Here is a 23,834-nt window from a genome sequence, read left to right on the forward strand (position 1 = left end):
GACACGGTACGGGTGATGGTCGACATGGCGGCGGCGGGGGTCAATTGACCGTGTTGGTGGGTTGGAGGGGGTGCGATACGTGGTGGAGGGTGGTTTGTCCGGGAATTGAAGGTCGAAGTCGAGGTTGGCGATGATGCTGGGTGCTGGATGATTACATAAGGCAGCTCGGGCCAATTGGCGGGCGCGTTTTACGGAGGCCCTCCCCCCCAGGACCAAAGGCCAAAGGGCAGGGGTGGGTGTGTGAGGGACCCATGTCTAACCGCGAAGTGTTGGGGAGAAGAGGCTCACTGTTGTTGCGTTTGCCGAATTGGCAACTGTCGTCTTTTTGTCTTTCCTTTCGTGTCAGCAATTGTTTGCCATCATGTTTGTCCGGAGTACTCCGCGGTGCGCGTCACAGGTGAGGGCTGCCGTCGCGAGGGCGAGGCCTTCGTATGCGAGCCCGCAGACACGCGCCTACTCGACGCCTGCGGCTGCGGCACCGGTTTCCAGCAGCCCGTTTGGGGGACCGCTTGTCTCGTTCATGAACAAGCTGGACGAGCTTGCGCCGAGCTTCGACATCAATGGCTCGCAGATTGAGATCATTCGAGAGCCTGCTGACTTCTACGAGACGCTCAAGGTGCGCAGGTGACTGCCGGAACCTTGACGCAACGGCTAACGAAAGACTGGACAGGGGAGGATACGAAATGCGAAGAACCGGGTATTCCTGTCGACGTTATACATTGGCAAGACGGAGAGAGAGCTGGTAGGGAAAAAACGAAGTTGCCCCGAGCCTGCGGCTGAAGATTTGCTGAACGACGGCAGATCGCGACGATACAAGAGGCACTGCGCAAGAACCCCGAACTCAAGCTGCACATCCTCACCGATGCCCTGCGTGGTACGCGCGAGGCCCCGAAGCAGTCATGCGCCTCGCTTCTGGCTCCCCTTGTCACCGAGTTCGGTCCTGACAGGGTCGAGATCCGAATGTACCATACTCCCAACCTGACGGGCTGGCGGAAGAAGCTTATGCCCAGGCGGATCAACGAGGGTTGGGGACTTCAGCACATGAAGCTATACGGTGTGGACGACGAGATTATTTTGTCTGGGTATGTGTTCTTGATATAGTAGGTGTACAGCAACCGCTTGCTGACGCTGCCTAGAGCCAATTTGTCGAACGACTACTTCACGAACCGCCAGGACCGATACCACCTGTTCTCCTCCAAAGCCGTTACTGATTACTTCTACGACATACACCGTACCGTGTCATCCTTCAGCTTTCTTGTCGAGCCCACGAGGGAACGAGCTGGTTTCGAATTGGCGTGGCCGGTGACCAATGCGGCGCCATCACCCCTGGACAGCCCGGAGAAATTCGTCGAGACCACATCATCCACGCTTGCCCGCCTTATATCGCCTAGGAAAACACCCAGCCGTGACGAGAGCAAGGACACGCGAGTATACATGACGGCGCAAATGGCGCAACTTCTCAAGCGAGGGGCGTCGACAGACCAACCGGTTATCAGGTCCCTTTTGAACTTCATGCGCCAAGAGAAGACGACGTGGACGTTCACAGCCGGCTACTTCAACCCGAGCCGATCGCTTCAGGCAGCTCTCATTGCGGCCCACAGCTCCGAAGGGCAAAACGTCGTCATCACCGCCGGACCGGAGGCCAATGGCTTCTTCAACGCCCCTGGCGTCGCTGGTCTCTTGCCGGGCGCATACACGTACTACCTGCGCCATTTTGCGCACGCTGTGCACTCTGCTGGCACGGAAGACTCGATCAAGCTCAAGGAGTGGCGGCGCGGCGTCGTCGGCACGCCTGGCGGGTGGAGTTACCACGCCAAGGGCATCTGGGTGACGCTGCCCGGGGAAGAGACGCCGTGCGTCACATCGATCGGCAGCTCCAACTATACGAACCGTAGCTACACGCATGACCTCGAGGCCGGCGCTTTGGTCGTCACGAGGGATCAGGACCTCAAGAGGAGGCTTGGTGAGGAGCAGGCCTGGCTGCAAGAGTATGCGACCTTTACGACGAGGGAAGACTTTGAGACAGAGGAGAGGCAGGTTGGGTGGAAGGTCAAGGCGGCGATGCGGATTGTGAGACTTCTTGGTGGTGCTCTGTAGAGGGCCCTCGTTTGCTGGCCGGTAGATATTTGGACACGCCATCCCTTCAATTTGCGCAATACCCTTGCTTCAAGGCGCGTATCAACTCGCCCCTTCAACAGGCTCTGTCAACGTCGCTCCAATCCGTGCTCCCATCCCAGCCCTATACCGTAAGGGCTAGCAGAAGAATGTCGACTGCGTCTCCAGCTAGAACAGCTCCTCTGCACCTTTGTTGGGAAGCCCGTACCAATGCTCAGACACTTCTTCAGGCTTCACGCCCATGACTTTGACTAGATGCCGGAGATGGGAGATCCTTCGATCGTACCAACTGTTTCCTATATGATCGTCTTCCAGATACTTTTTACGGCATTCGAACTCAAAGTCTATCCATCCTTTATATGCAGCAACTTGCTTCCCGATTGGGTTGACGAAATGATAGCGGTTCTTCTGCTGCGTTAGTATCGCCATGAAACCCCCTCAGATTGCGACGTGTACATACTGATGGTTGCTCTTTCATCTTACCAGGCTTTGAACAGGCTTCGTCTGCTCGAGCTGCATCAAGTCGTTCTTTCACTTGCGTGAACCATGTTCTTCTGAGTTGATCGTAGTTCAACGCTTTCGCTTCCTCCATTTCCTGTTCTAATATATCAATGAGTTCTTCCTCCTCGGCGAGGATATCGTCAACATCGTCGCTTGGCAGGGGGGGCACATGACCATCCATCAGGGGGCTGCCCGGAAATCTTGTGCAGCAGAGGTGAGTCAAGCCCAACTCATCGTGTTTGGCCCTCCTGATGTAAGATTGCAGAGTCGTCTTCGCTTCTTCCGAACCACGATACTCCAACACAATAATGAGCCATTCAAATAGCGGCCACGGGACATCAGTCGATTGTGAATAATATAGCGATGACCAGTGTAGAATGCCAGATGGCAAACATCCGTTTGGCGAACACGGGCATAGACAGTTGTCCAGAGAAAGCGCATCGATGCCGCACTGGAGAACATGGTGAAGTATCCGCCAGCCACTTTCATGGCTACAATTGGCCATCTGGAACGTACCCATGTACAAGGCGTACCAGAGTGCCGTGTGGCCGTTATTGTCCCGGTGGTGAACGTCCGTCCCGGCGTTCAGGATCGGTAGGATTGTCGGCACCTCGCGGTGCCTTCTCATCGACCGCATGAAAGGGCTATGGCCATCCGAGTTGGCTTGGTTTATACGTGTGAAACCTTGACCTAGCAATGTCTGCACATCTTCGGGAGTGGTCACAAAGTGCATCAACGTGCTGCCGCGGCAGCCATTATGGTCGAAGATGAAGTTTGGTGTGTCGCACTTTGCGAGAAAGTCTTTGAAACCAAGACGCCGCCTTGTGTGATCCGGATACTCCACATGACGCAGAATAGTTGCGTGTCGCGCCCAGGTCCAGTCAGTGTCGTTGTCTGGCCGTGTTTCCAATCTTGAAAGAGCGGCCATGATGACGTCCCAATTATTGCGAGAAGCTGCAAAATCGATGAAAAGATTATTGTGCTTGGTAGCCCGAAGTGAAGGATCCGCTCCGCGGTCAAGGAGCAAAAGGACAGCGTTGACAAGTCCCATGATGCCAGCATACATGAGGGGAGTCATGCCCAACCGATCGAGGGCGTTGATATCATGTCCCGAGTTTATGAGCGCTGTCATATGTCCGGTGTTCGACAGAGCCAAATGCAAAGGTGTCTGGCCAAGGAAGTTTCGTTCATCAGTGGGTGACCTAGAGGTCCTTGTCTCGTCAAGCCCGTCCGTGCCAAGAAGGACAGCCTCGTGGAGGGGCGTCATCTCGGCGAAGCCTGTAGCACAACACGTCAAATTTGTGCCGCGATCAAACAGATAGGGACTCACCGGGACTCAGACGGCAAAGAATGGCGAGATTCTCGAGGGAAAATGGATCAGCCCCGGCATGCTTCCCTCCAATCTTGACTAAGGACGGCCGAGGCCAAAATCGAGCGGCTGGCGCGGGACTCTCCGAGGGGTCAAAGCCGAGGGTGATCAGACACTTGAGCAAGTTGCTACGAGAATTATGCCTGCTGAAGTTTGCCAGCCGTGGCAGCAAGCTGCGTTATCAACGTCAGAATTCAACCGCCATGCGGCAGCAACTGCCCCCGGAAAGATCTGAGACTGACCGCGGAGAATATAAGCCTTTCGTAATGTTGAGTTCTGTGAAAAAGAATTTGATCATGGTGATCTGTTTTTCATGCAATCTCGGAGACCATTCGAGATACAAAAGAGCCTGTTTGGGTAGTTCAGCAGAGATATCTAGTGACTTGAAGCGAGATGTTACTAGCCTCAAGATACGACCAGCCAGATGGGTTGACGTGATTTCTAAACGAACTATCGGTTCGTGCCATTTTGAGGAGCTGCTGCTGAGCTACTTCGGGCGACACGGAGCCATATCTACTACACCTTCTTATTAAATCGAAGCCTGGAGAATTGTATGGAACAGTTCTCTCCAGCACAAGACTTGGTTGCAATGAGAAGCTGCCTGCTTCCTGAGCGATGTATGCTTGAAAATTGACCGACCAGTTAAGGCCAACTTGCGTCAATGTGACTCTGAAACTGGCACCGTACACGGTGGACTGGCACTTGGAATAGTCACAGGGCGTAGGGGAAGCGATGTACTCGAACGCCCAATAGCGCCGAGAAACCTTGGACATTCGGTGACAGGAACAAGGACAATGCTTTGTCGAGCCACTGCCGCATCTCGGATGCTGAGGCCTATTCGCCAAGTTTACACGGCCCATTACTGCGCCCAGCGTAGTTATCTCGTCCAGCGTTTGTGTGGATGAGGACACCAGTGAGTCCTCGACTACTGGCGAAGGCTCCGGCGTTGGTAACATTGGCGCAAGACTCAGCCGACTCATACCGGCGAGTAATGGCAAGTGAGACGTCCTACAACCTCTTCAGCGTTGCGATCGCACTGCTTATCGTCCGCTGCGGGACTTGACGTACATCATCATGGTCATTTGTGCTCTAGTCACACTCTGCTGCAGAGCCTCGACGGCGGTTCGCAAGCCCGGCAAGCCCGTGATCTTCCTAATGACTCTCTTGCTTTTGCTGCCCGTCGTCACCAAAGAGACCATGCCCCTGACCTTGTCAAGGCCTTGGGCAATCTGCGTGCAGCACTCGCAGCATCGCTGGAGAACCGGCTCGGTGACGCCAGGTGTTTCTTCCAGCGCCTCGACGAACGTGACCAGCAGTTCGAGATCACATGCGAGCCTGTCTATTTCAACAGGGAAGCGGTCGTCTGCGTTGCGAATCTGGCGGAGCATCTTCACGCCGGCCGTCAATTGCGGCACCAGAGCGACAAGGCCGAGGACGAGACCGACGACTTCGGCCATGGCGGCGATCGAACAGTGGATTTCTATGACAGATGTTTGAAGCGGCAAAGTCTCACATGCATCGAGATTTCGTAGTTGAAAATGACGGTAGGTTCTTGTCAGTCAGAGTTTGTGTCGAGGAGATCATCGCAGCTACGAGCAAGCTTCTCGCGCAATCAGGCTGGGATTGCCAGCACTGACGACATTGTCACTCGCATTGAGACCAGATTAGGCAGACCACCTTCAGCTTGACGTATATGGCTGGTCTTCATCCGTCAAAGTCACCGGGATTGACCAGGGGGCTATGCAGGCGAGTTGCACTGCATTCACATCACCAATGAGCTACCGCCACCAAATCTCTGCAGCTGCTGTGCCGCTGCCCTTCAGGGCTGAGTTCTCAACAAGGGACATGGCGGTGTCTTTCCCTTTTCGCGAGGCCTCCGCCATAGATTGAGGCCATACACGTATATAGTGTGCTATTTGGAAGTATATGTATGCGTGCCGAGACGCCGAGACGGAATGGCGCATGGTTAGGCTGTCCGCATCTTTACTGCAAACAAGCCATGATCATGACGCCTGCCCTACAGATCTTGGCCACGTTGGCATTGCTCGGCGAGGCTTTGGCTGCCACATCAAAGACGTCCGTCTGGCTGCCGTCGCGCACGACTAGAGCCGGTGATAACATCTATGCGTCCGTTATCACGGCAGTCCCGGAGAAGAGCTCGACGGAGTATCTGCTCGCGTGCACATCGGTCTTCAAGTCGCCGTATCCGACCAGTTGCGGAGATTTTCGGGGCGTGACCCTGACGCAGGGGCCCGAGACTGTCAAGATCCAATTTGGGTAGGTTCTCTTCTTGCTCAACTGCTTCGAAGGTCTGGGTCGGGATTGGAAGACGTTACTGACGGACCAGATCGGAGACATACACCTGCGACGCTGACGATGGCGACGTGTGCGACATCAACGCCCAGGCAACATCGACCGCGACAGGGGAAGGTTCATTCACGGCCATTACTATCGTGTCTGGCGCGGAAAAGCTCTCAGGCGGGAAGAAGACTACTACACCGCCAGCGCCGTCGGCCACAAGTAATAGCAACGGAATTTGCAAGAGAGCATCGGGCAAGGGCGGCAGCAGTGGTGGTGGAAGCAGCGATAGTGACAGTAGCAGCAGCAACGGGGGCAGCTCAACGAAGAACGGCAAAAACGGGTGTTCAGGAGCTGGGTCGCTGAGGGCAGAGCTAGGGATCGTAATGGGGGTAATGGGGGGTCTCGTGGGGCTTGTTGCGTTTGTGTTGTGAGAACTGCAATTGGGATGAGACCAACTTTGTGTTATGAGCTACGATGAGATGAATGCCATTGAGATCATTCGACATGGCGCTGAAAGGACAACAAGCAGATCCAGTCGGGTGGTGGTGTTGGTGGGACGGCGAAGACGAGCTGGCAGCTTGACCAGGTGAGACGAGGTGATGTGACGATGGCCCAGCCATTTGGTTCGTCTGTGACCCGAGAAACTCAATTCACCAGGGCCTTCAACAGCCTTTAGCGCCATGCTGGGGTTTCGGCAGGACGGCATCGGAACTGGTGTTGAGCCCCCGACCCATGACGAGCACGCGGCGCGCCCATTGCCCCGAGCCCGAAATCCAAACGGGGTTGACACACATTGTATTGTGAAGCGTCGCAGAGGCTTCAGGGGCTGACGGGGAGGAGACAGGGTCAGAAGAGGGGTCTTTTCTGGTGGAGAGAGGCTGGGTATGCTTATGTTTTGGCTGGGGGCTGGGCCAATGTCGGGGGTTAGTGAAACAACAGGAGGCTCTCTGTATTCTGATGATGGGCGGCCTTCTGTTAATTTCGGCTCTCCGCCCGTGTCTGTCGTCTGTTCCAAGGACCGGAGGGTTTAGAGCGTGCAGCGGGCGCTAATGTTGGCAAAGCTTGGCCAGATTTGATCCCGAGATAACATATTCGCACTGAAGCAGCGTGCTGGAGGTGCCTAGGTTCCTGAAAGTACTGTACCTCCCTAAGTATGTCGTTTGGGCGTCTTGCAAACGAACAGTGGTGATGGGGCTCTGCATCGACAGAGTTCTTTCACTGCGATCCAAACTTACTCACGCCATGGTCGATCAAGTTTGTGATCACCAGATCACTGTTGATTTCCATGATGTGCCGCACCATCAATTGGACCTTTGGCTCATCGCATAAACCCGCTCGGCCTGCGAGCCATCCGTCTGATGTGCCTGCACCTCATCGACCCAGATCCTAACGTCGCAGCATGCCAGCAGACAATTCCTGGCAGGGGTTAGCGAGCTATTTTGCGACGAGACGCCGCCCCGGCCTGCCTCTGATCCGTCTGATCTGCCTTCACATCATGAAACCCCCCCGGAGGCTGGCCCTAGCGATCTGTAAAAGTCCACCATTCAACGGCCTCGCCGAATCGAGCGAGGAGTCGAAAGCCGCCTATCTCGGCCGGGAGATCGAAGCTCGCTACCTGTTTTTGGATTCGACCTCGTCTCAGCAACCAACACACCGTTTGATGGTGGGCCTCCTCCTGGCCAGGGTCTCCAGGAGCCGCATGGGCCTGACGTCTATCAAAACCCAAATGGGAACATTGTCTCGCTGCTGAAGCTCAACGTGGTGTAGTGCCAGGCGCTGCTGCAACGTCAGGGTGAGGCTCTCGGACGCCAGAGGAAGATTGTGTGAAGTCCTGGCAGGCCTGTCGTCCGATGAGCGTGACATTGACATGGATTGCGAGATGAAGGTGAGGTATTGCTATTCATGGCTCCAAGTACGATTATGAGGATCGACCAGATCGTCTGGATATTTAAGACTTGGTGAATGCCTCCCATCAACCGTTCTTCTTGCCTCTTCATCCTCATCACCATCATCTTCTCACTGTAACTTCCATTCCTTGACAGCTGTGCTGCTCGAATCTCTTCAAAGTACTACTTTTATCATTCTCTTTATTCGGGTCAGCGACTCTCTTTTTCATCCACCTTTTACAGAACAAAACTATCCTTGAAGCATTTCAGTCTTCTCTCGCCCATCACCCCACCAAACCAAATCTCTTAACCCCCCAAACAAACAGCAACCACCCAACCTACCGTCAACATGAAGTTCTCCATGATCACCGTCGGCTTCGCTGCCCTCGCCGCCGCCACCCCCCTCGCCAAGCGCCAGGCCACCGTCTTCTCGACGACCACCTACGACGCCATCTCCATCAGCGGCGGCGTCGCCGGCAACGGCGAGCAGGAGGCCCTCGACGCCCTCGCCGGCCTGCCCGCCGACCTCTCGACCGTCGCCAAGGCGGATCTCGACTTCCTCAACAGCGTCAACCAGATCTGCAACCAGGCCGAGAAGGAGGCCTTCAACCCGGCCATCGAGGCCGCCACGGGCGAGGAGGCCCAGGCCCTCGCCAACGGCAAGACCAAGAACAAGATCCTCAAGCTCACGGCCACCAAGCTCAAGCTGCAGGCGCAGGCCGCGCAGGGCCAGGACGTCGCCGCCAAGCTCGAGGAGGAGGAGAAGAAGCTGCAGAACAACATCAACGCCGACAAGGAGGCGGCCGGCCAGGCTTCGACTGCCCTGCAGTTTGACGCCTCGACTGCTTAAGCCGGCTGATGACTGGCGAAGGCACATTCATGATTTCGCAGTTTGTTTGGGATGAGAACCTGAGGGGCAGATTTGGCGGAGAGAGAAAGACACATACGCGATCTGGGATCACGGGATAGTCGGATGAGAAAAGGGGGCAGGCTTGCACTGCTCGGATGATGATAATGGGGAAGCTGTGCTGGCTACTTAATGTTGTGGAGTACATAGTGGTTCCCTGTATGTACTTGAATGACAGAGAGATTCCCTGGCTTTTCTGCACGCCTCAGTGACTGTCTACCGGTGCGGATTATGGAGGGTTCATAGGGGGGTTCATCAGAAGCCTCTATCCTCAATCAGCCGCGTGAACTCGAGTCTCTGCTCTGAACAGGGTTATGAGATGTCCTGTAAGACTGGAATCCACCATTTCTCGTGTGAATGACACAGTGTCATGTCATGGCGAACGCATATTCCATGTCCAACCAGACATCAACCAACGGCACACCAGGAACCCGCTCGCTCACGAGCACCCGTGCGATGGGCTTTGTGGTCACAATGTCATAGACGCCACGGATGTTTGGAGCCAGGATGCCTTTTGTTGCAGCATACTGCATCATGTCGGCTTCTGAGGGGTCCAAGGCACTGAGCGGCTTGACTTTGATGGCTAGGACGGTGCCAGTTGCTGTTGTATGCTCAAGCGCGCGGTTCCCGTAGAAATTGTAAATCTCTGTGCCGCAAACTGCGTCGGTGTAGGACATGTGACGGAGGGAGCGAGGCTCATGTGGCGGGATGGCGGACATTGCGACCCGTGGTGTTCGTTGTCGCGCTTCTAAGGACGGAGACTACCTACCTACTTTGAGCACATAGGCCGTTAGTCATGTACGTACGGCCTGCTCCATTGAACTGGATGCCAGCTAAAGAAGAGCCGATGGAGTGTCTTCGTGTTGTCGAGGATCCAACATGGGGAGTAAAATCAGATGGATAAGGTAGGCTCGTCAAGCCATAGATGCAGATCTTATTCGGTCCATCCCCGCCAGATTGCTTTGCTGGTTAGTTCAATGCTTCAGGGGTGTGCGTCTCAGTATTTGACATGTACCTAGACCCCAGCATCAAGATGGGCGGCCCTTTTGATTGACAATCCTGGCTCTGAAGCATCTAGCGGCTCAGCCTCGTGCTCTGGTGCTCTGGGGGCTTAGAAGAGGGGATTAGGCTGGAGGGGGTCATGTCGCATTGAGGTGTCTCTTGCTCTTTCCCGCTCCAGCAGAACCGCAGCCGCGCCAAACGGAGTCTGTGCAACGACGGAGGGGATGGGAAACGGAACTCGGCCTCGGAACGGTCGGATCGGAGCCACTCGCACTGTACAACATGGGGTTTCTAGGTGCCAGAGCTGTGTCAATCGAGAACATCGCACGGCTCCCGACATCCTCGGATCGTCTTGTCCCAACCTCCACATCACAACAATTCAGACCTCCTCATTCAGCTGAATGCACCCATCGCACCACTCTCCGAGATCAGATCATGCAACCGATCGTCACGTCCCCCATCTCTCCCCACACTCCTGGACAAACCCACACGCAGCCAGCCGTGAGCGCGCCAACCCCTTCCCTTCATTCAGGTTCCACGAGGCACACGCGCCCGCATGTCCAAGCTGACGCCCTCGCCTAGCCATGGCCTCGACCCAGCCCTCGCTGCCGCAGCAGGCTTCAACAACCCCCTCTTCTACAGGAAGCGGCCGCATGCCCCCGGATCTCGTCCCGCCCCAGCATTCACCCGCCGAGCCTCCGCTCGCCTGCCGCCAATGTCGGGCCCGGAAGGTAAGCTCCCCCTACTGCTGTTCCCTACCGAACTCCGACTTCCGCCTGCCGTCCTCGGCTTGCTCTTGTCTCGGCTTGCTCTTGTCTCGGCTGGCCTTGTCTCGGCTGGCCCTTGTCTCGGCTTGTGTTGTCTCGTGTGTATATGATGCGGTTTGCGACTGGCGATGGTCGTGGTTCGTCTCATGTTGCTCACCACCTGCTGACCCGCGCGCGCGCTCTCTCTCTCTCTTAGGTGAAATGTGATCGCCGACAGTCTGGCTGTCTACGCTGCGAGCGTCTCGACCTACCCTGCTCGTACGCCGGCGGTGCTAGCGCTGAACTCGAGGACCTTGATGAGGACCTGCCCCAGGAAGAGCTCACCCAGGCCGGTACCAAGCGCCGTCGTATACGCCGCGCGTGCGTCCCCTGTCGCTCGCACAAGGCCAAGTGCTCCGGCGCCCAGCCTTGCTCTCGCTGTGCCTCCAACAACCTGCAGTGCATCTATGGCGACGCCGAGCAGGGCCGTAGCCTGCCCATCGGACACGGGACCACGTTGTCGTCGGGATCATCGTCGGCCGTCACCAGACATCCAGCCGGACTTGTGACGAGTCCTAGTGCCGTCACCGATGGACGCTCCGTGCCGACGCCCGGAAGCCGTGGCAGCTTCACGAGCGAGGCGGTGCGCTATGAGGCCCTGCTCGACCGGCCGAGAGTCTTCGACCTCGACAGAAAGGACGTCATTCGTCAGTGCCTGGATGCCTACTTTGAAAAGACGGACCTCGTCGACTGCCCGTTCCTGCACAAGGCCTCGCTGATGGCTGACTGGAACCAAGGCAAGCTCGACAACGAGCTGCTCAAGGCCGTCTGCGCTGCGGGTCTACGGCTCATAGGACCGGCGCAGGAGGATGACGACTCGGTGCCCCATGCCTGGATGCGGGAGGTGCGCAAGGGCATGCTGACGAACCTGGGGACGACGACCGTCGCTGAGCTGCAGACCATGGTGCTGTACATCAAGTTTGGCTTCACGTCGCAGTTCACCGAGGATGTCTGGACGTTGCTGTCCGTCGCGGCGCGCATGGCCTTCACGAAGCGGCTCAACTATGAGCGACCGTCTGTCGAGCCTGTGCGGCGAGAGTGTCTGCGACGTCTGATGTGGGGGATCTATTTTCTCGACAAGATCTTCTCGAGTGGCATCGAAGACTTGGCCGTGTGCCCGACACACCGACTGCACATTAGGCTGCCGAGCAACGACTACTACTTCCAGCGAGGGCTTGCATCAAGGTCGCAGTACCTGCACGAGAAGGGGGATAGCTCCGGTGCCGACATGGATGCTATTGCGTATCGCATGAGGTTGATGGATCTACGGGACAGGATACTGAGGTGAGTAGCATTGTGCAGTGGTTTACGTGGCGCTGCACACGACTGACTTGCGCAGATACACGAAACGGGTTATTCGAAGTGGCACCAGCCCTTCCAACACCAAAGACGAGCTCCTGTCCCTCGACCGCGAGCTGCAAACCTTCAGAGAGAGCCTCCCCGAAGAATTGCAGCTCACACCAAGCCGGCTCATGTTCATGTGCCACTCGCGCGACTCGACAGCCTACATCATCCTGCACTCAACGCTCATTCTGTGTCGGTGCGACCTGCATCGGTTCCTCGTGCCGGGGATGAAGGAGACGGTCTCGCCGGAGGCCATGGCTGCCACATCGCAGGAGTACATTGCCTACTGCCAACAAACGTGCATTGACAGCGCCGTCAAGCTCTGTGACATGTGGTCGCAGGTGTACCACCTTGACGCCCACCGCCTGATCGACAGCCCGACGCTCACCATCACGCTGTATCAATGCGTCAAGGTCGTGGAGCATGCGTACTGGCTGCTGCCGCAGCATGGCGAGCACAGCCTTGTGAGCATCAAAGGCAAGCTAATGGAGGCGCTGTGCATGGCGAGGCGCATCCAGGAGACATATGCCTGGCTCCGGCCTTGCGTAAGTGGACCACTGTCTGGCTGCAAGGGGTTTTCCTGCTGACCATCCGTAGATTGCCGACATACAGAGACTTGTGCCGACGTTGGGCTTGCGCGGCCGCCCATCAGTCTCACCGTGAGTTCCTCTCCCCATCCACGAGTAGGCATCTTCTAACAGTCTGCCCAGCCCCGGCGGCCCCAACGATCGACAGGTACACTTCCACTCAAAGTATGTCTTCGCCCCCGATAAGATCGATCCGGCCGACGACCCTGTCGATTCGACCTCGCCCGAATCTCGTGCTGCGGATCCGACACCCTCATTCGATGCAGAGCTCCCGCCGCCTCAACAGCCGCTGCCACCGCCGCCGCCGCCCCAGCAACAGCAGCAGCAGCAGACTCCTTCGCAAACGAGTGCCAACTGGCACCCGTTGAATACGCCCAACATGCCACCGCCGCCCCAACAGTACGGCACGCCGTTTGCCGGCGGTTACACCCCGCAGGACGACGGCGGCATGCACTACGGGTCAGTTCACGTCGTGCCGACGCACCAGGCCAACGCCGCGGGTTTGGCTGTGCCTTTTGAAGACCCAGACATCATGATGCCGCTGGATCCATTCGATCTGCAGCTGAATGCGTATACTGATTACGACTTTCCTTCTGTGTTTGGTGGATTGGATTAAGGAGCGTGGGATGCGGATCTGTGTGTGACAAAAGTGTGTTGATTGCCTTGCTCAAATTGTGTGTACGAAGTTAGGACTGAAAAGCGTGAATACCCATATAAGACTGTTTTGATCGAGACGCAGCCGTGGCCATGGGCGCTGGCATGAATCCCTGATGTACTGGGTGTAAACCATGCGGTTCGTGGGTGTTGCTTTGCGGTGATCCGAAGATGCTGGGCGACACACACAGGATGCAGCACGTCGCCATCGACACGCTCGATTCCGGCAATGCGCCGCTCTCCAAAAGAAACTCTCGCAACTTGATCCACGTCGGGAACCATGTCATGATACCTGAAACGCAGCACCTTGTGTAGCAGCGAACCGTGCGCGTGTTGGCATCCCAAAGTGTCGTTCTGCAGCAGCACGGACGTGGTCGATCGGTCTGTTCCATCGATCTAGCCAGCCGGGAATCATGTGCGACGATGCCTGCCATCCCATCTTTCGTGTGATGTTTCTCGATAGAAATCAGAATGACTCGCGTCTCTGTTGCGGCTTCTGTACAATGAAATAGTCAGACGCGGCGGATGAGGCTTAAGAGCAAGAATAGACAAGCCCTTAGAGGATCTAGGCCCCTCTGACGGCGAGCAAGCCAATTGATTGACCGTGCCCTACAGATGACCCGGTTCATGGATGGGGCACATCGCCTGATTCGCGTGGGCGCAGAGGAGTCGTCTTTGCTTTTCCCACGTCTCCTCTAGGTTGATTTCAAACTTCTGTCAAGTCTGTCAAGATACGTGACAGCGCCATGGCAGCTGCCCTCGGATCTCGCGCGTTGGGCACCTGTTCGTGTTTGCTTTTCGCGGTGTCGTGGGGACATAAGTACGATGGCCCGGATGGCTTCGATCTAGAAGGATCACTCGGTCTCGGAGGCTCAGTTTCTTCATACGTTCATTCTACGACTATCTTTGGCCAGGCGCCATATACCTGACCGCTGCCCTCTCTGAGCTCAGTCTTGTCCATCTCGGCTCGTTTTTGAAGATAGCAACCTCGAAATGAAGTTCTACACACTCTTCTCGCTATTCACGGCCCTGGCTTCGGCCCTTCCGGTCAGCGATGAGCAACCTCACGCCCTCGAGGCCCGCCAGTCCTTCAACCGAAACGACCTCGAGCGCGGCTCCTCCACCGCCTGCCCCCGCGTGATCTTCATCTATGCCCGCGCTACCGGCGAGCCCGGCAACATGGTGAGATCCACGCAACCTCAGCCTGTTGCTCCATGATCATCACGAACAGAGCTAACACGGAGAACAAGGGCACATCCGCTGGCCCCGCCGTGGCCCGCGTCCTGGAAGCCAAATACCGCAACGCCGTCTGGGTCCAGGGCGTCGGCGGCGCCTACCGCGCAGACCTCCTCTCGAACCTCCAGCCCGCCGGCGCATCCGCCGCCGCCATCGCCGAGGCCCGCCGCCTGCTCGACCTCGCCGCCTCCAAGTGCCCGTCCGCCCGCGTCGTCACGGGCGGCTACAGCCAGGGGTCGGCCGTCATGGCCGGCGCGCTGGGCGGCGCGTCGCAGCGCACGAAGAGCCAGGTGCAGGGCGTCGTGCTGTTCGGGTACACGCGCAACGCGCAGAGCGGGGGCCGCGTGCCGGGGTTCCCGGTCGAGAGGACGAGGGTCTTCTGCCGGGCTGGGGACATGGTCTGTCGGGGGTCGTTGATGGTTGGGCCGGCGCATTTCGGGTATGCGGGTGACGCTGCGGGGCCGGCGCCGCAGTTTTTGATTCAGAGGATCGGGGCCTAGGCGGCATGATGGCTGTTTTTGATCAATGTTGGACGAGGTATTCGGGAAAGATGTTGAGGGCTTCCGCGGCCACGACTTCAAGGGGCAGTGATTCGTGTACATATTTGAATACATTCTATGACTACTGGGGAGAAAGCCATTCCTACTGTCCGAAACCCATGATTCCTGGCGTGTCCCTCACGCTTCCACAGCGCAGATTACCGGCACCATCAACGAGGACGGATGATACATTGCCTGGCGCTGTGATGGTCAAAGGTCTTTGTAGGACGTCATGCTGCTGTGACCCTTTGGCATTCGAGAGCCATGTCTATCTTGGCCTCCGCTGAATCTCGTGACTGTTATGCTACTACGTGGTGAAAGGGTTGTAAGCCCTGCCAAGCCTCTCGGCCGACTCGCGCAGCTTGCTGTTTTGCTTCCTCAGGTACATCTTGGAGACGCCAGCCATGGTGAGAGCGAGCGATGCAAATACGATTTGTAAGATCATGGCCATGGTGAAGCGCGGTGCATCCCTGTCGGGGAAGAAGTACGGAGAAATGACGTTGCCGATATGTCCGCAAATGTTGACAATCGCACCACCTGCCGCCCGCTTTTCTGGTGTCTGCCCAAGCGAGGAGACAGCCCAGGTGTAGACCAGGGCGTTTGCGGAAAAGCTGCCAGACGTGTAGAGAAAAGCTGCCGTGTACCGCGCTGCCGTGTTAACCGTAGCGACAGTGATGATAAAGCCAGTGATAGAGCAGCCGAGGTTGGCCATGATGTGGAAGCCACGCTCACGCTTCCGGTCCGAGTTCCACGCAACAAGGAATGAAACTATCGTGCCCCAGACGTAGGGAGGAGCGGTCAAGAGCAGTGAGACGTTGTCAGAACCGAGGTTAAAGCCCCTGACCATGGTGGGGAAGAAGTTGTTAAAACCGTACGACGAGGTGATGAAGATGTTCATGAAGATGAAGATGTAACACTTGACATCTGTTACGGCGAGTTTGAGGCCGTGCCAGACACTCAAGCCTTCTGACTTTTCAACGCGATCGTCGAGGATGCGAGCGACGGCAACCTTGCGCATGTCCGAAGTCATCGACCACATGGCGCTGCCATTCTCAGACTGTGGGTAGTTTGGAAGAATGAAGAATGCTGTCAAGGCAAAGAAGGCGCTGGCCGCACCCTCGAGGATGAAAAGCCACTGCCATCCGGCGAGGTTCATGGCACCGTCAAGTCCTGCGAAGACGCCTGCGGCGATGAGGCCGGAGAAGGCCTGCGCGAGAACTAACCCAGAGTACAGCAGAGCGGTACGCAAGGCCAATTCTCGACGGGTGTACCAGCAGGACATGAGGAATACGGCCTGAATCAATGTATTAGCAGAGGGGTTGGCGGTTTTTAGTACTGGGAAGACTTACACCTGGGAACAAAGGTGCCTCAATAATTCCGAGAACAAACTGGACACCTAGAAGGCCCCCAGCGCTGGTGCACCCTGCCGTTGCAGCAGAAATGGCAGACCACAGCATGGCGGCGGTGGGAAGGTAAACAGCAGGGCGAACACGCGTGATCAACATGTTGGATGGCAGCTGAGCTAACATGTATCCCACAGTCAGGATAGCCACGGCCGTCTGGGAATTGTCAGTTCAATCGTCGTAAATTCCTTGAGATCCTGACCTACTTGGTAATCTCCATCCTCCAGGCCAAGGTCCTCATCAAACGTATTCAGTCGGGCTTGTGCAATATTGACCCTGTTGAGGTAGTTGAACATGTAGAGAATCCAAAGCTGAGGCAGCATGGTCATATCCAATCTGCGGACTACCTTCTTCTCAAGGTCTTTCCAGTTCTCAAGGCCGAGATTAGCCACATGATCGATATCGAGGCACGCGTCTGCTTTCTCCTGCTCCTGTTGCGTGACGGTGTGTGACGGGATACTCTCAAGATGCTCTGTACTATGGGTTTGGGTCCCGGGTGTCCGCTGGGCAGGGGCCTCTCCACCAACATGCGGAGGCTTAGCCTCCTTGTTGTCGGACATATCGATGAGAAGTCGTGCCGAATGTCAAAAGAAGAATGGAAGATGAGGTCGGGGTGCCCAAGGTCACCTGGCCAGTGAAAACTTTGCGCGGGACACAGTCGATTTGTAGGCGGTCTTGGGATATTCGACGTCATCTTGTCTATGCCCGTTGTCTCACCAAACTGCCAAGCAGTGGAGAGTGGTGTGCCAAGGCAACATACCCCAGATCATCAAAGCCAATCCATTGCCAAGTGCCAACCAGAGCACCAACCCCGCCGTCATCTTGACTTGCAACCGTGGATAGAAGTATCCAGATCGACCAATTGTGAGCCCCTCATGACACCGGGCCAAGAGATGGTTCAGACTTCAGGTGGAATGATACCATCGCGGCAAGCAGTGGGTGTGGAGGAGTCGGGCATGGCTGACTCTCAATCTGCAATACCACCTCCCATTTATGTTCGACTTGGCTTCCGAGTTATAGACGTGACGTGCGCCTGATTTATGAACGGAGAACAGAAAAACTACCGTAGTGCAATACCAAGACGAAAGATCTACGGATGGTTGCGCGAGGCTCCAATGCCGAGAGCATAACCATTCTCTTTTCGTGGTCCCTGTGTCCAATCAATCAACGAATTGCACTCCCCTCTCTCAAGCAACAAGCTTTGTCTTCGTCGTGAGGCATCAAATGTTTCGTATTACGGGCAACCCTTACTCCGCGGTGGTTCTTTTTCTCCGTGCTACATATCGCCAAGTCCGATCTTTCCCGATGATGCTTACCGCCATGGAAATACTCGACGTGATAACAGTGGGTTTTATGGAGAGCTCCATGTACCTAGACACGGAAAAGAGAGTCACTGAGTCGCGTTAACTTCAAATGGGTTAAAGCAGGATAACGATCCAACCTCGCGAATGAGATGCCGACCGAACAGTGAAGCTGACGATGTTGTCAGGACCACTGAATCATGTCCATTTCTCCACATGGTAGCCTAATGTCTCCCCGCAACCTTGGCTTCTGGAGTTCACCTCTTCTATCTTGTTGAAAGAGACCTGCCGGATCGGACTCCTTGAGTCTGGCTGGATCGCTCATCATGCTGATACGCAACCCGGCATCAAAAGCCAAACGCTTCATGACTGCACATCTCCGGAAAGCTCCGGGTGCAAACTTGACTAGAAAAGTTATCAAATCATCTAAAATTATCAGAAAGACGAGTTAAAACAAAGAAAGCAGCAGGACAATGAAATATTTGCTTCCTATCATGACCGTCGTCCAACTCTGTGTCACAGCATCAGTATTATATCATCTTCCACAGAGAATGGCCTCTTGCTGCTTGAAGCTGCACTGATGTCGTACAGTCTTGATTAATCTAGCAATTTATGTATTCTTGATGAATAGGAGAAAGACAGCATCTCGCAATTTCAAGTTTCTGCCCTGGACCGAAGCACATCGAACAGCCCAAAGGTGACAGGTCGCCCTGCGGAGCCGCCGAACAGGGGGTCCGATTACGGGCTAAGGGCTACGAGAACATATATATAAGGACTACGGAGGGCCCCCCAAGCTGCAGTGTGCTAGACTTCAGATGTATTCCAACCCCCTGCCTACCTTATGTTTTGTTGCCTGCGGATCACGTGTGAAAGACCTGCACTTTGCTCTCAATCAAGCACTGACAACATCGTGTTGATATTTCATCTTAACATGCATTGTCATCCGGAAGTCCAGCCTGCGCCACAAACTATGCAGCGAGGCGCCTTGACTTTGTGTAGATTGAATTGGGACAGCCGTGATAAAGTTCTTATTGAGGCCCGCATGCAATGGCCAAAGACGTTCCTCCATCTCTTAGGCCCGAGAGCGATCGTGGGTATAAGGGTACAAACTGGGCGCTCCAGATAAAATGACAGAATTGAGGTTCCGGACCAGCTACATGATGTCGCTTGATCGCATTATATCAGATGAGAATCTGTCGAGTAGACAGTCTAGCCGGCTCCTTGGCTCCAAAGTACACGAGACCGTTCTCGGGTCTTAAAGGGAAGGGCTTGGCGGCATATACGGACAACGAATTGTTTTGAAACCATCAGCGAGGGGGGTTTCAAAAACCCCGCCTCGCTTTTTGTCCTTCCCGAGGCCCCGTGTCTCACAAGCTGCCTCGGACACCAGCAAGGACGAATGGTTGTCACATGTGCACGTGAAATCTGTGGCTTGAGCGAAGCACGAAGTGTAATAGAGCTCATTGTTTTGAAGGTTCAATAGCAGCAGAGTTCGGCGGGCTGACCAAGCCTATCGTCAGCTTTGCCGGTGCTTCACATGTAGTATCGTCTCAAAAATAGATTATCTGATGGACGATGAACCCTTTGCAATGCAGCTTAAGCACTAGATGCGTGCCGGACGGAATGTGACTCGTCCTCTAAGCAGACAAGACTTCGCGGGTCGACGGCAAGGTTCATTTACAAGCCACATGACCACGAGCCCCAGACTGTAGATCTTGATTGCCATACCACTTGATCCAATGAGGGGCTTGTCGGAGATGGTATTTCCAAACTCAAAACTGCGGAACGGTAGATGCAGACTACCCACAAGATTCGCGGAACAGCTAGAAATCTTCCGAATTAGATAGGTCGATCGCAAGGAACGGTATTGCTAGCGGTCGCTTGTGTCCCCGGAGTGCTCGTGGGTCAGATCTAGGTGTCGTTGCGCGGAGAATTTGGTGCACACCCACTATGGGAGGCGAGATCCGAAGGGGGGTTCAGATTCTTCTGCACGACACCCGGGGCGCTTCCAGCCTATTTTCAACCTTCCTATTCTCGCTGAAATCTAGAACGGTTTGCGCCGGAACGGCCACCATCTTCGGAAGGAACATCCACAATGTTAGATGTCTTAAGGGACTTCGTGGCCCTTCGAGCCATGATACGAGGGGCAATGAAGAGCGAACAAGATCATCATCTGTTTGATTGATCGTTCCACGCTCACCGTCAACAGCTGTCGCACCGTCATCGTTGCGCGCATCGTCTTTCAGCTGTCGAGATGGGCCGCTATATTTCGCAGCTCGACGTTGAGACCGTCCTCGCGACCCTGACGATCGATGAGAAGGTTGGTCGTCCAGGCTCATAGCTTTTCACATGAGGCTATCAATAGAGACTGAATCACTAACTGGCAAACCAGATCACACTGCTTGCGGGCAAGAGCTTCTCCGAATCAGCAGACATTCCTTTAAAGGGCATCCCGTCCATCAAATCCGTCGATGGGCCCAATGGCGTCCGTTCAGCAGCCACGGATGAGTTGATACGCTCAGCCTGCTTCCCAGCTGGCTGCTCTCTCGCCGCGACCTTCGACCCCCTCGTCGCGCGCCGAACTGGTCGCGCTCTCGCCGCTGAAGCCCGAGGCAAGCGCGCTCATGTCCTGCTCGGCCCGACGGTCTGCATCCACCGCCATCCACTTGGCGGCCGCAACTTCGAGTCCTTCAGCGAGGACCCCTTTCTCGCGGGCAAAATGGCGTCACAGTACATTCTCGGCCTGCAGGAGTGCGGTGTTGGCGCCACCATCAAGCATTTCGTCGCCAACGAGCAGGAGACCAAGAGGACCACCGTCGACGAGACCATCAGTGAGCGCGCGCTCAGGGAGATTTACCTCAAGCCCTTTGAGATTGCCGTCAGGGAAGCAAAGCCCTGGGCCGTCATGACTGCGTATAACCACGTCAACGGACAACACTGCGACAATCACGAGTGGCTGCTGAAGACGGTGCTGCGCGGCGAGTGGGGGTGGAAGGGCCTTGTCATGAGTGACTGGGGCGGCACAAACTCCGTGGCCGCGGCGCTTAACGCTGGCCTAGACCTTGAAATGCCTGGACCGCCGAGGATACGAAAACTGCAAGCCGTGAAGGACGCAGTGGCGAAGGGGGAGGGTGACAGAAGACGTTGTCGATGACCGAGTCGGGGGGGGTCTTGGAGTTGGGCGTTTCAAACTCAAGGCATTTGAAGCCGAGTCAGACCCCCTAGAGCTGGGCGTGTCGACTGATAAGCCCGAGCTGAGATCCATCATACGAGAGTCTGGTGCTAGAGGGATGGTGCTTCTGAAGAATGATGGCGTTCTGCCTCTGAAAAAGGAGGAACTCAAGGGCAAGAGAGTCGCGCTCATCGGCTTCGCCAAGGACGCCCTCGCGCACGGAGGTGGCAGCGCCGCTGTCAACGCCTACTACAAGGTGACGCCTTGGGACGGTTTGCGTGCAGCCCTCGGTGACGATGTCGAGTTCGCCTTTGCGCAAGGTGCCCATCGCGAACGTCTCTTGGCACCGATCAACAGGAACGGCAGCAGCGGCGCGGTTCTCGGCCTCGATGGCCAACCAGGCTTCACGCGTCTGCTGTTTGAAAACGGCAGGTCGGAGCCCTCAAAGACGAGCCACGGTCAGACCTTGTCGGCGTATTCGCCCCTCGGTTCCCAAGAGTCGCTGTGGCGGGCCCTAGAGATCGTTGCCGACTTCACGCCTCTGGAGTCAGGTTCACACTACATTGCCTGCTCTGGCCTGGGTCCGACCAAGGTTTATGTTGATGACAAGCTCATCTGGGAGCAGACGGGTAATTCGAGCGACCCCATGGGCTCCCTTTTCTTGGCAGCCCCCGAGGAAGAGTTCCGGCATCACTTTGAAGGCGGCAGGAAACACCGTCTCCGTATCAGGAGTGACCCTCCTCGCAAGATTGGCCTCGAGATCCTCGAAGGCCGCAGCGGCGTACGCGTCGGCTTCTCCCTCGAATCGGTCCATGACGCCGACCTACAGGCCGAAGCCGTGGAAGCCGCTCAGGCAGCCGACCTGGCCGTTGTCTTCACGGGCCACGATCCCCAGTGGGAGACTGAAGGCCGCGACCAAGATTCCTTCAATCTGCCACGTGGGCAGAATGAGCTCATCGCCGCTGTGGCCGCGGCGAACCGCAACACGGTCGTTGTCAACTCGACAGGCGTCGCCGTGGCCATGCCCTGGCTGGACCAGGTGCGAGGACTCGTGCAGGCGTGGTTCCCAGGCCAGGAGTGCGGCAACTCGATCGCCGACGTGCTCACTGGTGCTGTTAATCCCGAGGGCCGTCTCCCTATGACATTCCCCCAGAAGATCGAGGATGCGCCGGCGCATGGAAACTTCCCCGGCGAGTACGTCGATGGGCAGTTGAAGGTGACGTACGAAGAAGGTGTTTTTGTGGGATACCGCCACTTTGACCGCCTCACCAGGGACAAGGTCAACTTCCCCTTCGGCCACGGTCTCTCGTATACGAGTTTTGAGTATGGCGCGATGGAAGTGGCCAAGACGCCGCATGATAACGATAGATACGCTGTCAGAGTTGATGTAAAGAACATTGGAAGCGTCGAGGGTGCCACGCTGGTGCAGGTTTACGCCGGCAGCGCGCAGGCTTCGACCGACACGCCCATCAAGGTTCTGGCTGGATTCCAGAAGGTGCGTCTTCAGCCTGGCGAGGTGAAGAGAATCGAGATTTTCGTCTCAGTCAAAGACTTCGCGTCGTTTGATGAGGCCTCGAAACAATGGGTGATTCAAGGTGGAGAATACGCCATTTCGCTGGGCGAGACTGCGGCGGATATCCTGCAGACCACTATCGTGGTACTCGCGGCAAAACAGTGGAAGCCATGAGTGCGTTTCTTTTCACCGACTGTTGTAAATCTATGCGTCAGGAACAAATAATACGAGGTCATGATCTGAACGATTGTCGAGCCATCTAAAATAAGGTGTCGTCGGTCATTGTTTGTGTAACCTGATGAAGATGAACGCGCGCTGATTGTTGCATCGGCCTGCCCTGAATACCCTGGCAGGTCGAATGAGACCAAGGCAGTGTGATATGCGAGGAAGCTAAGAGCACAACTTGGGGACTATACGCCACTTCTAAATTGCACTGCCTGCCTTTAAAGAAAGCGAAGTGTGGTTCTAGAGGGAACTGGCTCGTTGATCTCAAGATTTAGGTTTGCTCGCAGGATCATGCCTGCGAGGTTGAGGAACCTCGCAAACCATCAGGCCTTCCCTCATTCGCCAGCTCGCATTGATTACAGAAGCATCCACTCTCATCAGGCACGGGCTATGTGCAGCCTGTACAGCCCATCTCGGATTCCTAAGACAAATCCCCCTCCCCCACTGGATTCTATTGAAGATTTCGGAGATTTAAGCTGATGCTGCACAGTGCAAAGGCTTCGCGGCGCTGATCCTGCAAGTTCGGTCAGAAAATCCAGAGGCGTAATTGATCCTCTAAATGTGACGCGTCGAAGACCGAGCCGACGAATAAGTGCTCGACCACAAAGCCTCCCAATCCTATATGATGGATTTCCAAACTCCCAGGCACAGTGAATGCCGCCGAGTTTGCGACGCCCAAGTGCTGTCGTCTGGGACTATTGTAGTTGGACGGCTCGGACTGTTTCGCCTAAGCTTGCGCGTCGTTGAGAACTGTGCCAATAAGAAGGATGAACATTTGACAAACTCAGAGTCACTTGATAGATATATAAGTGTCCAGGTCTGAAGAGATCTATTATCATCAATTAACCGCAACCGCATGCTCCGCTGCATTCTTCTGCAAACAAGTCTCGCCTCCTCAGTGCTGTTCTGGTAGTCGTCCTTCCAGCCTTCCAAAACGATCAACTCTTTCGCGATCTGGATCGGAAGGGATCAA

At 55.8% G+C, this 23,834-nt stretch overlaps 11 protein-coding genes across 11 annotated transcripts in view; 6 read left to right on the forward strand and 5 right to left on the reverse strand.

The window, feature by feature from the left end:
- VDAG_09270 (NADH:ubiquinone oxidoreductase 13.4kD subunit) overlaps positions 1-26 on the reverse strand; it is a gene marked incomplete at both ends in the record, with an annotated part of 802 nt that extends 776 nt beyond the window's left edge. The window contains one exon of the mRNA XM_009655572.1: positions 6-26. Within this exon, the coding sequence (XP_009653867.1) occupies positions 6-26 (21 nt within the window). The remainder of the gene's footprint in view (positions 1-5) is intronic.
- A 269-nt stretch (positions 27-295) lies between these two features.
- On the forward strand, positions 296-2,097 carry VDAG_09271 (CDP-diacylglycerol-glycerol-3-phosphate 3-phosphatidyltransferase; the record flags this gene model as incomplete). Its single annotated transcript, XM_009655573.1, has 4 exons — positions 296-616; positions 671-742; positions 802-1,082; positions 1,137-2,097. The coding sequence occupies exons 1-4, from the start codon at positions 362-364 to the stop codon at positions 2,095-2,097; spliced, it is 1,569 nt and encodes a 522-aa protein (XP_009653868.1). The 5' UTR covers positions 296-361.
- A 269-nt stretch (positions 2,098-2,366) lies between these two features.
- On the reverse strand, positions 2,367-4,283 carry VDAG_09272 (uncharacterized protein; the record flags this gene model as incomplete). Its single annotated transcript, XM_009655574.1, has 4 exons — positions 2,367-2,411; positions 2,576-3,894; positions 3,947-4,131; positions 4,228-4,283. The coding sequence occupies 4 exons, from the start codon at positions 4,281-4,283 to the stop codon at positions 2,367-2,369; spliced, it is 1,605 nt and encodes a 534-aa protein (XP_009653869.1).
- Positions 4,284-5,025: 742 nt separating this feature from the next.
- VDAG_09273 (uncharacterized protein) lies at positions 5,026-5,442 on the reverse strand (the record flags this gene model as incomplete). Its single annotated transcript, XM_009655575.1, has 1 exon — positions 5,026-5,442. One exon carries the CDS (start codon positions 5,440-5,442, stop codon positions 5,026-5,028), a length of 417 nt encoding a protein of 138 aa, XP_009653870.1.
- Positions 5,443-5,990: 548 nt separating this feature from the next.
- VDAG_09274 (uncharacterized protein) lies at positions 5,991-7,424 on the forward strand (the record flags this gene model as incomplete). The annotated part of the gene is made up of 2 exons (XM_009655576.1): positions 5,991-6,262; positions 6,333-7,424. 2 exons carry the CDS (start codon positions 5,991-5,993, stop codon positions 6,715-6,717), a joined length of 657 nt encoding a protein of 218 aa, XP_009653871.1. The 3' UTR covers positions 6,718-7,424.
- Positions 7,425-8,521: 1,097 nt separating this feature from the next.
- On the forward strand, positions 8,522-9,022 carry VDAG_09275 (uncharacterized protein; the record flags this gene model as incomplete). Its single annotated transcript, XM_009655577.1, has 1 exon — positions 8,522-9,022. One exon carries the CDS (start codon positions 8,522-8,524, stop codon positions 9,020-9,022), a length of 501 nt encoding a protein of 166 aa, XP_009653872.1.
- A 425-nt stretch (positions 9,023-9,447) lies between these two features.
- VDAG_09276 (uncharacterized protein) lies at positions 9,448-9,798 on the reverse strand (the record flags this gene model as incomplete). The annotated part of the gene is made up of 1 exon (XM_009655578.1): positions 9,448-9,798. One exon carries the CDS (start codon positions 9,796-9,798, stop codon positions 9,448-9,450), a length of 351 nt encoding a protein of 116 aa, XP_009653873.1.
- Positions 9,799-10,665: 867 nt separating this feature from the next.
- Positions 10,666-13,434, forward strand: VDAG_09277 (uncharacterized protein; the record flags this gene model as incomplete). The annotated part of the gene is made up of 5 exons (XM_009655579.1): positions 10,666-10,812; positions 11,087-12,171; positions 12,227-12,776; positions 12,829-12,890; positions 12,942-13,434. The coding sequence occupies 5 exons, from the start codon at positions 10,666-10,668 to the stop codon at positions 13,432-13,434; spliced, it is 2,337 nt and encodes a 778-aa protein (XP_009653874.1).
- A 1,031-nt stretch (positions 13,435-14,465) lies between these two features.
- VDAG_09278 (cutinase) lies at positions 14,466-15,208 on the forward strand (the record flags this gene model as incomplete). Its single annotated transcript, XM_009655580.1, has 2 exons — positions 14,466-14,654; positions 14,717-15,208. 2 exons carry the CDS (start codon positions 14,466-14,468, stop codon positions 15,206-15,208), a joined length of 681 nt encoding a protein of 226 aa, XP_009653875.1.
- A 346-nt stretch (positions 15,209-15,554) lies between these two features.
- Positions 15,555-17,210, reverse strand: VDAG_09279 (uncharacterized protein; the record flags this gene model as incomplete). Its single annotated transcript, XM_009655581.1, has 3 exons — positions 15,555-16,541; positions 16,597-16,806; positions 16,857-17,210. The coding sequence occupies 3 exons, from the start codon at positions 17,208-17,210 to the stop codon at positions 15,555-15,557; spliced, it is 1,551 nt and encodes a 516-aa protein (XP_009653876.1).
- Positions 17,211-20,205: 2,995 nt separating this feature from the next.
- VDAG_09280 (thermostable beta-glucosidase B) lies at positions 20,206-22,810 on the forward strand (the record flags this gene model as incomplete). The annotated part of the gene is made up of 3 exons (XM_009655582.1): positions 20,206-20,271; positions 20,344-21,097; positions 21,159-22,810. The coding sequence occupies 3 exons, from the start codon at positions 20,206-20,208 to the stop codon at positions 22,808-22,810; spliced, it is 2,472 nt and encodes an 823-aa protein (XP_009653877.1).
- Between the last annotated feature and the right edge of the window lie 1,024 nt (positions 22,811-23,834).

Source organism: Verticillium dahliae, genomic scaffold (assembly GCF_000150675.1).
Source record: "Verticillium dahliae VdLs.17 supercont1.25 genomic scaffold, whole genome shotgun sequence".
Lineage (NCBI taxonomy): Eukaryota > Fungi > Ascomycota > Sordariomycetes > Glomerellales > Plectosphaerellaceae > Verticillium > Verticillium dahliae.